At 40.6% G+C, this 12403-nt stretch overlaps 1 protein-coding gene across 3 annotated transcripts in view; it reads left to right on the forward strand.

Moving 5' to 3' along the window:
• plppr1 (phospholipid phosphatase related 1) overlaps positions 1–12403 on the forward strand; it is an 87222-nt gene that overhangs the window by 20762 nt on the left and 54057 nt on the right. For 2 of the 3 annotated variants that reach the window (XM_033647773.2, XM_078161908.1), the window contains exon 2: positions 11141–11250. In XM_033647773.2, the coding sequence (XP_033503664.1) occupies positions 11191–11250 (60 nt within the window). In that variant the 5' untranslated portion in view covers positions 11141–11190. Of the gene's footprint in view, positions 1–4487; positions 4560–11140; positions 11251–12403 lie in introns of all 3 variants that reach the window. The other variant, XM_078161907.1, reaches the window with a different exon arrangement.

The raw sequence follows: 12403 nt of genomic DNA on the forward strand, positions 1-12403 counted from the left end.
CTTGGCATATTGGAAGTATAACACGTTAATGTGATTATTATGGCCATTTAATTTTGGGGGCTTTTTTAACCACATTACAAACATGACTATTCAATTTCCTCTCTGGAGTTGATGCCTCCCAACCTGCCATCATCTGAAAAGTCACTGAGTCACTGGAGGCCGATTACACTGCTAATGTGCACTGAGACGGATCACAAGGATGTCTGGCACTAGTGTTTTTTATAAATTTACTGAAAGCAATTAAATTTACATGGCACAGACGACTTTTACTGTGGGTGTTCGCAGTTCCAGTGAAGTGTGAGACCATCCGTCACCTGGAAAACTTTACTTCAACCCAACAGCTATCCACCCCGCTGCATAGGCCATGAGTCTCTTCAAGCTCTGTAGTTGACACTAATTTGATGATTGCACTGATGTTTTGCAGGTAATTAAGATTAAGTGTTAGCTCTGCAGCTCCATCACCTGAAGTCACACATGTAGTAATGTCATCATGTGTTGACTGACGGCTGTGGTTACCATAGGGTGTGCTTGGCCCAGCAACATGACAAAATATTTGAGGGAGTTTCTGCAGCTGCGGGCATTTTTAAGTCCCAGCAGTGAGGTTTTGGAGTTATGTTATTTGTCATGTGATGCTTGATAAATATATACACAATGTTATTACATGTCTTGAAACAAAAAAAAAAAATCATTACTAAATATTGTGATTTAATGACAATTTATGAAGCATTTTATGGGTCCAAACACCATTTTTGTTCATGTCCCACAACCTTATTCTCAATGTTGATATACGTAAAATTAGCTAATTTGTTTACAATATCGGGGCAGCACGGTGGTGTGGTGGTTAGCACTGTCGCCTCACAGCAAGAGGGTTCCTGGTTCGATTCCGGGTGTGGGAGCCCTTCTGTGCGGCATTTGCATGTTCTCCCCGTGTTAGCGTGGGTTCTCTCTGGGCACTCCGGCTTCCTCCCACAGTCCAAAGACATGCAGGTTAATTGATAACTCTAATTGTCCATAGGTGTGAATGTGAGTGTGAATGGTTGTCTGTCTCTATGTGTCAGCCCTGGCAACCTGTCCAGGGTGTACCCTGTCTCCCAATGTCAGCTGGGATAGGCTCCAGCCCCCCTGCAACCCTCAAGAGGATGAAGCGGTTAGAAGATCGATGGTTACAATATGATATTAATTGAAATTAAATTCTCTCAAATAAGTTTTACTTAACACCATATAGCAACTCTGGTTTCGATGGAAACAGAAACTACTAAGTGAGCACATGCACAACAGGGGGGACCACCCACATTAGGTGACCCTCAAATTCAAGAAAAACAAGGTAACAATTGACTTTTCTGTGTGTCCACTCCTTACTGTCACGCTTAGTAGTTGTTTATTTTGACCTTTATTTTAAAAAGAAACAAGTTAGTATTACTATCAAATTTGTGTATATTGAGATGCTAACAGTCAAAGCTAACATAGCAAACATTGCTTGCTGCCATTACCTGCAATATTAGCAAAAATGTCATTATTGCGACATGTCCTTACTGCAGCAGCTTTAGGTGTTGCGGTAAAGACCAACGACAAATTTAAGGTGAATTACATTCAGAGGCCACTTTATTAGCTTACCTAACCTTATGTTTCTAGAACGAATCAGAATGCACTAATTGGTGCAGAAAAATTTTTGTTAGTGCAAACTGCAATGAAGTTCAAACGTAACTGAAAAAAAAATAGATATGCCAACAACTTTAACATTGCTTCCTTTTCAAAACAAAATATTAAAATATTGTGTTTTGAAATTATGCATAAATGGGGCAACTGTACGTAGCTTCACCCCCAGCTTCATTCAGTGTTGTATAATGTATTATGTATAGGTTAATTTGGGGAGAGCAGTTTGGCTGAAGAGTATCCATGCTTGTAAGATGTTCCTCGAATCCAGTCTTTTAATCACTGCTCTGAACCCATCTGTCTTGACTGTCTGTAGCGGGACCATTGCGTTCGTAATGACGAACTACTGCTTGATTTTCCTTTCATATGCTGTGCCTCGAGCAAATGCTTCTTCAAGGGATGTTTCATCTTTTGGCTTCACTGTATCACTGGTGCTACTGGTTCAAAAAATCCTACAACCATAAGTGCATATTATTTTCTGCTGATGTGTTGGAGTAAGCTGCAAGTGTTACCACCACAACAGTGACTCAACAAACTAATGTTACAATTCAATTCAATTCAATTCAATTCAGTAGAACTTTATTTATCCCAAAGGAAGTTTTTCTCTTTAGATAATGCTTCAAATTACAGTAACACTAAGTATAGTACCCACAATTTAACGTTCACAGCCAGTGACAACCAGAGCAACCAGTGGGTTCCCCAGATTAGGGTCACTCTTTACAAATATCCAATATAAGAAGTGTTTTCAAGGAGCAAAAGCAAAACCAGTGCCTCGTAGAGTAACAATAGAGTAACAATACATCCCTTTTTAAAAAACAGAACAAAACAAAAGACACTCTCAAATAGCAGACACAGCTCCTGTCTTGGGAACAATTTATTTTGGTGCATCTCTGGTCTTCTTTCTTCATCCTCCATCTCTCTTTTCTGTTCTTGTACAGTAGCAACAGAGCCTGTCCCAGCTGTTAACAGACTGTTATGCTACCTGGCTAGCTAACAAGTTGCGTGCTGCATGCTGTTGGGTGATGTAATTTTGTAGATGCACAGTTATTGGTGTTACAAATTGTTTATCTATCACACCTTGTTGTGTGCCATGGTGTTCTTCCCAATTAAAGACAGTAAGTTATGAATTATTAATTGTTGTATAAGTTGTAAGAAGGGTATGCAGTTAATAGGGGATTCCTCTCAATACCCTCTACACAGCTTGCCCTGAGCATGTGCTCTCTAAGGCTGTCTGTTGAGGAGTTACAGCTATTGTTTCAGGTATGCAACAGTGTATGAAAAACGTATATTGTACAGGAATTAAAACTGGTACTGCCCAGCACTAATGCACAGGTGTTAAAAGTCTTGAGTGCCACATGGCAGGATGGCAGGTGCTGATTTGTATTTCATATACAGTCAGATTTTTGTTGTATGAAGAGCTATGAGAGCTGAGAGACCGAGGGTCAGATTGTTTCCATCTAATGTCGGGTTGATTAGCCAGGATTGAGCGTTAAATGAGATGTGACAGGCACTTAGGGACTGATTAGACCTGCCAGCATCACTGTCTTTCTGCGTCGAATGACTCAGTGAGATTGAAGTGTTTGGTTTTGAACTGCGACGAGAGTTTTACTAGTGTTTTCATCTGTCAGTGCAAGGTTTGCAGATCGTGCTTATGATACAGCCACTACAAGCAACGCTACTGACAATGCTGCTGTCACTGAGCTTAATGAGCTGGTCATGATATGTAGCAACTTGGTCTAAAGTTACAGATAGGATGGGTATGGGTGTTTATTTTGACAAGCTGTTTTTGGTTTCACATTTCTACTGTATTTTATAGTACTTGAGTTCCATATTTGTAGATGGAAATCAAGATACTGCCAGTTCAGTTGCAATAGAGTTTGAGCAAATTGTTTAGTCATGTTTAAATGTCAGTATTAAATGTCAGCTTATGGAGGTAGCCCCTCACAATCAAATAGCCACAACATGAACAAGAAGAAGAAGAAGAAGAAGAAGAAGAAGAAGAAGAAGAAGAAGCTATAACTAAAAATAGACCAGAGCACAATGCAGCTACAAGACACTTTAGGACTCTGTGACATGCTGTTATGGTCTCAACCAGGCTAACTAGCTTTCAGATGTGTCGAAACTTACACCTTCAGTTTAATGGGTCATGTTCAGGTAAGCTCTATGTGGGCCTCCATAAAGACTCTTAGTGAAACATAGAAATCTCTAATATATAGATCAGACAAAGTTTACTAAAACAGCTCCTAATCACCAAATAACTCTGTAGCAGTGCTGAACATTACAGATTTATCACATTTAAACAACATTGGTATATATAGGGCGGGGTAAAAGCACTCGTAACCTTTAAGATGTCGACCAAACTAACCCAGTACCAAGTAGTAGTGATGGCCAGATGAAGCCTCATGAAGCATTTTCTTTATTTTCTGAGCCCACTAGATGGCGCTTTATGTTCAACAAAAGGTTTAAAACACACTGAATTTCCATTCTTTGAGCCTCTCTCTTTAAACCAAGAGTGCCATCTAGTGGGCTCAGAAAATAAAGAAAATGCTTCATGAGGCTTCATGAGGCCATCACTACCAAGTAGTATCAAAACGTCTCCAATCAAACAATGCCTACTTTTGATCCTGGGTGTTTGATCCTGGCCATTCAGGTAAGCGCAAGCTAACACAATAGCAGCAGCTGGCCTAACATCCAACACCAAGCTGTTAAATCGTCCCAACAACCCCACACCAACACTGTAATGGCTTGATTTGTCCTTAAACCTGTTAATAACAGTTAGGTAACGTTAGATGTGTGATGCTAACAGTTAGCCCTGTCACTGTGTGTCTATGTAGGCAGATCATCAACACTTTCTCACTCTGACCTCGTCACATATCGACATTTGGTCATGGACCTTCCACGTCCAGGTACGAGTACATTTTCTCCCAAAATTAATTCACTACGTCAGTGCAACGCAAATTGGTGTTGTTTTTTGTTTTGTTTTGTTTTTACCTCCAACAACTAACGCAAGTGGTTGGGTTTAGGCAACAAAAACACATGGTTAGGTTTAGGAAAAAAGACCAGGGTTAGGCCTGGGACGCGAGCACCACTCAAAAGTCCACCCAAAGTTGGTGTTTGTTGAACCAATCTACCACCCCTCCCATCCACCCTACTTGGAGTTTCGCCACCTTAACTTTCATCCGCCACGTTTCCCCTAGCGATGCACCGATCCGATATCTGGATCGAATATCGGCCCTGATATCATCAAAAGAGATGGATCAGGTACTGGAAAATGCAACCTAAACCTGAGGCGATCCTTTCCCTTTAAATCTATTGCGACGCGAGCTAAGTCATATGTCATGGAGCAAAGGAGAGAATCTGCTGTGTGGAGGTATTTCACATTATTTCAACTGCTGTTGCACAATTCTTTATTATTGTTAAAAATAAATAGTTCATCATTATATTAATCTGTTTCATGTTGTGTCATTTTATCTTAGGAAAGAACTGTGTAGTCATCAATGCCTGATGCCTCTAGTCTTTTCTGTTCTACATGTAAAGGTATATAGCTTTTTAGGTCAACCATGGTATCGGATTGGTATTGGGTAATGGCTGATATTCAAAGCCACAGCATCGGGATGGGTATCGAAACTGAAAAAGCTGGATCGGTGTATCTCCAGTTTCCCCCGACACAGCTGAGTGGCCGGCTGCGTATCATGCCCATTATAAGAACACCATTTTTCGTCAGTGTCTGACACCGCAAGTCACTGCCTAGGCATCAGATTTCGACTACTGCAGAGGGAGACAGGTTGGGGCTGACTTTCTGTTCTCGTTCTCAGCGCAGAGCTCACAATCCCCCAGCAACAGCCACAACCCATATAATCTGTGGTGTGGTGAGGTCGATTGCAGTGTGTTGACATAGTTGGTAGTTCAGTGTGCCGAGATGCCACCAAGACTTTTAAAGTTCGGCTACACTGCAAGCTACTCTATTCACATTATGGGTATTGAGTGAAGTACTCTTTGGCATTGATATCACTTTAAGGGTGCTAATATTGGCACTGGTATCATAATTTTCAAACAAGAGCCAGTCCTATAACAATCTGAGAGGGGAAATTTAAGAATATCATTGCTTTTGCTATGTGCTATGATGATCAAAACCTTTCCTACCTTCAGTGATGCCCCTAAAGCAACAGTTTGACATCCTTTTTCGAGACTTTCAAGAAAAGATTAATACCACTCTCACGTCGTATTTTTGTCATGGAGATTGGCTGTATTTTGTGCTGCTGTCAAATAAGAACATTTTATCACCAAAGCTTGTGGTTGTGAACTGCTATTTAGTACAATGCTGTCTTTAAAAAACAGCAAAGGTGGTAATCTTGTCAACATTTAAGCAGAAATATGGTATGTTGAAATTCAGCTGAACCTGGCTTAGTCGTCTCTCCAGCAGTTAAATTGAGCAGTCGGTGTTCAAGGACAATTTATTACAAAAAACAAAGCAACAACAGAAAAAACATCAGTTGTTAAAAAGAAAAATAAGTTCTGAAATTGTAAAATTTGAAATGCTTCACTGCTTCTTTTCTTTCCAACTTGGCTTCACAACAATCCTCCTCCTCTCCAGACTTGCTGCCTTTCATCAGTGAGAACTGCACAGTAGGAAGAAAGAGAGCTCAAATCAGAAACATCGTGACTCTTTAGTGAGGAATTAAGCATGATTAAAGCCCCATAACACATTAATGACCATTAAATTTCTGTGGGGGGTCATAACTTTGTTGATTAATACCAATAAATCAACAAATATGACAGCAGCTACTGGGATTTCCGGCTCTCCAGAACCACTTTTATATATCTACCCTGACACTGCTAGACACTTTCCACTTGCACTGTCAGTCATCAGTAACTGAAAACAATGCTACGAGTGAGTGACAAGCCAATTCATCCCTGTCTGGAGCCAGAAAGGCAAACATATCACAGCAATTTTCATTTTGCAGTATTCTCCTGTTCTCTACATATGTCTATTTGATTCCAGCTCCCACTAACGAGCTAGCTAATCTCTATGGGGAAATGCCATGGCATTGTTTGTGACAATTAGAAACTGTAATGAAATGCAGTAAAATGCGATGACAGGAGAACAGAAACAGCGCCAGGAACTGTCCTTGAGTGCTGGAGATCAGTTCTGTTAGTTTGGTTTCAGTCTTGGTTGTGTGTTTACAGCCAGAGAGAGCAGTTAGAGCTAATGTTGTGTACATTTGAGTAATACTGTGATTTTTAATTCAGTTTTGTTCCAGAAATCTGATATATTTATAACAAATATCTCTTGAGGGCTCAGTGCTGTTTAAAAATGCAACAAATTAGGCTTTAACTGACACAGAGAAATATGCTACAGCACAGTTTGCAGCCATTCCCCAGCTTAAGTGTTAATCAGGGTGTGTAAGGTCCAGGATTTAGGGCGTCTAACGGCAGAAATGGATTATAATATTCATAACTATGTATTTATTAGTTCATAATGACCTGAAAACAGTAATTCAGTCAGGAGCACTTTAGTCAAAGAAAACTTTATTTCCATTGCAGGTATATATTGATATGGCTCTGTTCTGGGACCTCTCTGCCTTTCCTCAGGCCTATGTAGAAAGATTCTTCTACGCGCCTACGTGGAAAGCCTGAGGCAGAGAGAGCACACCTCCCTGCCCTTCCATGCGCCTGCATTGAAAGCCTAAGGCAGGGAGAGCAGCAGCAAAGACCCCCTGGAAACAGTACTGAGCAGCATAAATGAAAAACAGAAATGACACTGATAAGTCAGACACAGCACGAAAAGGAGGAGCTGGGGTGGAGGCGGGATGCACAGAGGCATGCGGAGGAAGCGGCAACAGTAGGCAGGCCAGAGCAGTTTAAATAGGGCGCCCTGAATGAGATTCACCAATTGGTTGCATAGAAAGGAATCCTGTGATCTATCAGCTGACTCCCTTCCATCAATCAGCTGCTCTGTGTTGTCGTTATCTTACAGTGAGCTGTTTTTACATCTTGTTACATGCTAGACACACAGGGGAAGTTTAAGATCTACAAATTCACTGCCTGTTGGCATTTAAACCTACACACTAGACCTTTAAATGCCTTAACAGATAACTTTAAACTATATTTTGTACACATTTGATCCAGCCAGGTCCACAAAAACAGGATCTTCCTCAACCCTGCCCCTCTTCACCCGGGTCATTTATCAAGCAAATGCTTGATAAATGACCCGGGCGATTTTCTGAGTCTAGTTTATCAAATATGAGGAGCAAGCAATATTGAAAATATGTCACAAAGTAGGGGTATAAATCACAAATTTCATCACAATATTATATTGATTTTTTGGACAGCAATTTGATATTTCCTGATATCACAAAATCTGCCATGATGTGAACTTGATTTAATCAAATTCAGGGGCCTGTGAGTGAAATGAAACAATATCCGATAATATCCTCATTATCTTTTTCTTGGCTGCTTACCATTGTCTGCTCCTAGCACTGTTTGGATGTTTAGGAAGGAGGTGTGCTTGGACAGAAATTGTGCCTGAGACATGCCATGGAGATTTCAATATAAAAGCATATCTTCAAGATGATGATATGTATTGATGTTTTGACTTTGCATTGATGATATTAGATTTCGTTAATTCGTTAATCATTGAATTGATATATTGATCCTTATCAGTATAGCGTTACACCCCTGTCATCTTGGCCTCTAGACAAAACAATTACTTTTATAATAATCAACATATTATTGGATAATGACAGGGATTTTTAATTGCAGCCCTAACTAGCACCCATTAAGGAAGCCTCCAGTCTGTCTCCCTTGAGGTTTCAGGGGCAAGGATAGACCTATGACATAGCACGAGGATTGAATCTCTCAGCTGCTCTGGGAGTTCTTTGGTTCCCCCAGAAGGAATTAATAAAAGAAAAGGTCATTTGAGCTGCTCTGCTTGTCCTTTTCTGCTGCTGGGACTAGCAATCAAATCTGATTGGATGGATGATTGGCTAGGGTAGTGGTGCTTTTCCAAGTCAGCCTGCTGAAAGAGGTGATTTAGACAAATATCTCATCAAATCATCTGTATGCAGAGTAAATAACAGCTGATGTGATTTTGGCATAGTACTGTTCTGTTAGGAAAGAGGAACTCACTTTATCCATTGTTTTTTAGTCTTTATTCTCTTTTTATTTTTAGATAAATGGACTAACATTAGAAAGTTTAATTAACTGTCACCAAGTTAACTGTCTACTATATGCCGATGACACTGTATTCTTTATTTCTGAACCCTGATGTCTTAAATTCAGAACTCTGATCTTAACCATTTAGATGACTGGATGAAACATAATCATCTAACTATCAATGTCAAGAAAACAGAATATATCTATGTCTGACCCTATTCATTTTGCAAATCAGACACTAACCACAACAGAAACCTACAAATATCTTGGAGTATTCTTTGACTCACATCTCACTTATCGACACCACATTCAGAACCTTAAAATGACGCTCGGCCAGAAATTGTATGTCCACAACACGATCAGACCATAGCTCACCCCTATTGTTTCGGACACATATCTACATGCAGTCATTCTCTTAACAATATCCTGCTGTCTCAAAAATTTGGTCCCTCACCACAAAGGAAATCATTGAACCAGTAGCAGGACTATACACCAGAGCTTACGAGATCCATGGAAACTGTCCCCCATAGACTCACCATTGGCTGCACTCACACATTCTAACACCCTGCCGTTTCAACGTTACGTGGATAATCTAGCCATTAAATTTAACTTTCAGATCCAAAACAACAACTCCCATCCTACACTTACTGCTCTACTTCCAAATCACAACACAAGACAGGAACAGTAACACATCACTAGATAAATTTTGCATGTATTTATTGCTGTACCACCTTACAAAAGTAATTATGGTCAGAGAACATTTTTTCCACACTCACACTCAAATCTGATACGAGATCCCATACTACATTAGAGATACCCTTTGTTACACATTTCAAACATGCATATAAAGACTATTTGATGGAAGGACAGACCTGCAACCACGGATTCAAATCTCATATCCATTTTATATATATTTTGTCCTCAACTAAATAAATGAAATTAGATCTTTGATATGTAGTACCGTAAAACTTAAGCCCTTTTTAAATAGGAATTATGCAAATTTGCAGGAAAGCCCAGTCAGTCTTTTTTCAGCATTGGCAGTATAAAAACAAAATTGGGGAGTGCAGCAAAATGCCGCCTGCCTACTTTTGTCTATACAGAATGTGCTTTTTTTGGGGCAATGGGGGGTGTGAGCACATAACAAAACTTGTAGCTCAGTGTGTGACATAAACAGTGACGTGGGAGGGAAGCCGCGGCTGGTCAGTCCTTCGGCGATTCTCTCATAAGTCGGCCTGTCCTCCACTGTCCCCGTCATCTGATGGTTAATGACCTCTTCATTTGCGATGACAAGGAGGGCGCGCAATTCCTTGTCTCCCCAGTTGCTCATCTTTACAGTGTCTGTCAGGTTTGCGTTTCCCTCTTGCTACTAGCTGCTCGCTAATTCCTGCTATCAGCTGTTTCCTGCTTATCCACCGCCAGTGGGTCGCACATGCGGTGTCATCAACAGCTCCTCCCACAAGTCATCAACAGCCCCTCCCATGGCAGAAGGGCGCCTCATACTTTTTAAATCAAAAAGGTTCCGCCAATATGTCTACCCTACGAGGTGGAAAATTGCGCACCTCAGATCAACTCGCCAGTCCGGCTCTGTGTGTACAAACGCTCGCAGCTTGCCGGCAAAACGGCCCAACATTCGCTGAAAATCTGGCAGTGTAAAAGGGGCTTTAAAGTAGGGGCCTGGGCTATTAATTGCTTGAATCACTGGGAGATGCCTTTGGGTTGCGATTTAAACAGCTATCTAATATTAGTTCAAGTGGGTAGCCAACAACCTGTTTTATACATCCGAAGAACTTCTTTAAAAATGAACAGCTTGGCAACCAGCCCAGGCGTCTAATTAAGACAGGCCTCTATTTGTCAAAATGTGTAGCTACACCGGGCTAGTAAAAACGACTGAGCGTTTAATTAAAGTTTATGGAAATCAGTACACCTGTGTTTGGCAAGAATCTGGTAATATTATATGTATCATGACACAGGGGTTACGATTCAGTATAGTCAGAGTCAGAAGGCTGAAGATAGACTGCTATCTAGCAGTCGCGGGTTTAAAAACTACACAAACAACTGCCACAAATCTTGTGAATTATTACTTAAAAATCGATACAGAATAACCAAACATAATATTACAATACTCAGGTGTATCAATATTTTCTTACACCCCTAATATTGCACTTTCAAGCTGCAGGTGATTGGTCAATACTGAGCGTGGTTTTCATCAATACTCCATTATACTGAGTACACCTACTAATATAGATCTAGTGTGATAAGTAGAAATGGCATCGCTGCATGTCTGTCAATATCAGATAATGAGCTCTGACACTTGATGTTCCCATCTTTGCAGAGTGAGCTGCTGTGAGTCCTGAGAGGAGAAGTCTCCCGACAGGAGACAAGATGGCGTCCAACAACACCCTGCGCAGCTACTCCATCATCCCATGTTTCATCTTTGTAGAGGTGAGAGGCTGAGTGTGAATTTTAATCCAGGTTTGTGGGGGGGGGCGGGGGGGTGTATGATGAGTTTGTGTGTGTGTGTGTGAGTGACAATTTAAGCATTAGCAAATGACCTCCTCTGGTAAATTATACACAGCTAACCAGAGCGTAAAGTGTTGGAATGACTGGAAAGCTGAATGTGTGTGTGAGTGTGTGTAAGAATTGTTCTGCTCTTCCATATTTAATTACCATGTGAGCTGAAAGTCCTTAATCAGAGAGATGTCTCAGGACGCCTTGCATTAATCTCTCTCCTCACTCTCTCTCTCACACACACGCTTCTCTGATGAAATATCCTGCATAACAGTCTCCGATGAGTTCATGCCTCCTCTTTTATCTCATGCCTTCTTTTTGACTGACCTCGGTGTCATATTTTCTGACAGCCCTCCACCATACGACTCTTTCACACTCTAAATGAATATAATTGTCGGCTATGACGATGTGTCCGGGTATGTCCTCTAAGATAAGTGAAAATGTGACTATTTTATAATTTCCCCTTTGATTCATGATGTTCTCTCTACCTTGCTTCTTTTCGAGTGGGCTCATGGGATACTGCCTATTTTTGTTGCCTCAGTACTTGTTATGTAAGAATCACATTATTGTTCAGCACTTTTTCCCAAATCTGATAAATTAACTCAAGACTCCCCCAGTTATTGATCAGTCATATATCAATAATTTAAATGGGATTTTGTGTCTCTGAGCAAGAAAAGATGGCAAAAATTTGTCGTTGTGAGATTCTAATTTTCATTTTGACACCTCAAAATGTGACTTTGCACTTCAGCTCTGTAACACCTCCCCACATCAGGAAAAACGGGTGGGTGAGCCAGGGTGATCGTTTTTTTTGACAGATCGCAAGTTTAATATCAGGTACAAGCTATTCTAAGACGGACTAAGAAGCACTTCACCCTCCTGTGTTCACTCAGGAATGGTGATAGAAATCAGGTAAATATACTGGTACATGCTGCACGGCCTTTTCTTATTTCTATTTGTCAGATTTAGTGAGATATACATGCTATGATTGCAATATTAGAAATCCCACTCGTGTCAATTATAGTGTCACTTTTACTCCCACGACGAATTGCCCTTTACAGCAACTGTTAACATGAAAAACACAGTGGAT

This window comes from Epinephelus lanceolatus, chromosome 19, assembly GCF_041903045.1.
Source record: "Epinephelus lanceolatus isolate andai-2023 chromosome 19, ASM4190304v1, whole genome shotgun sequence".
Classification (NCBI taxonomy): Eukaryota; Metazoa; Chordata; class Actinopteri; order Perciformes; family Serranidae; genus Epinephelus; species Epinephelus lanceolatus.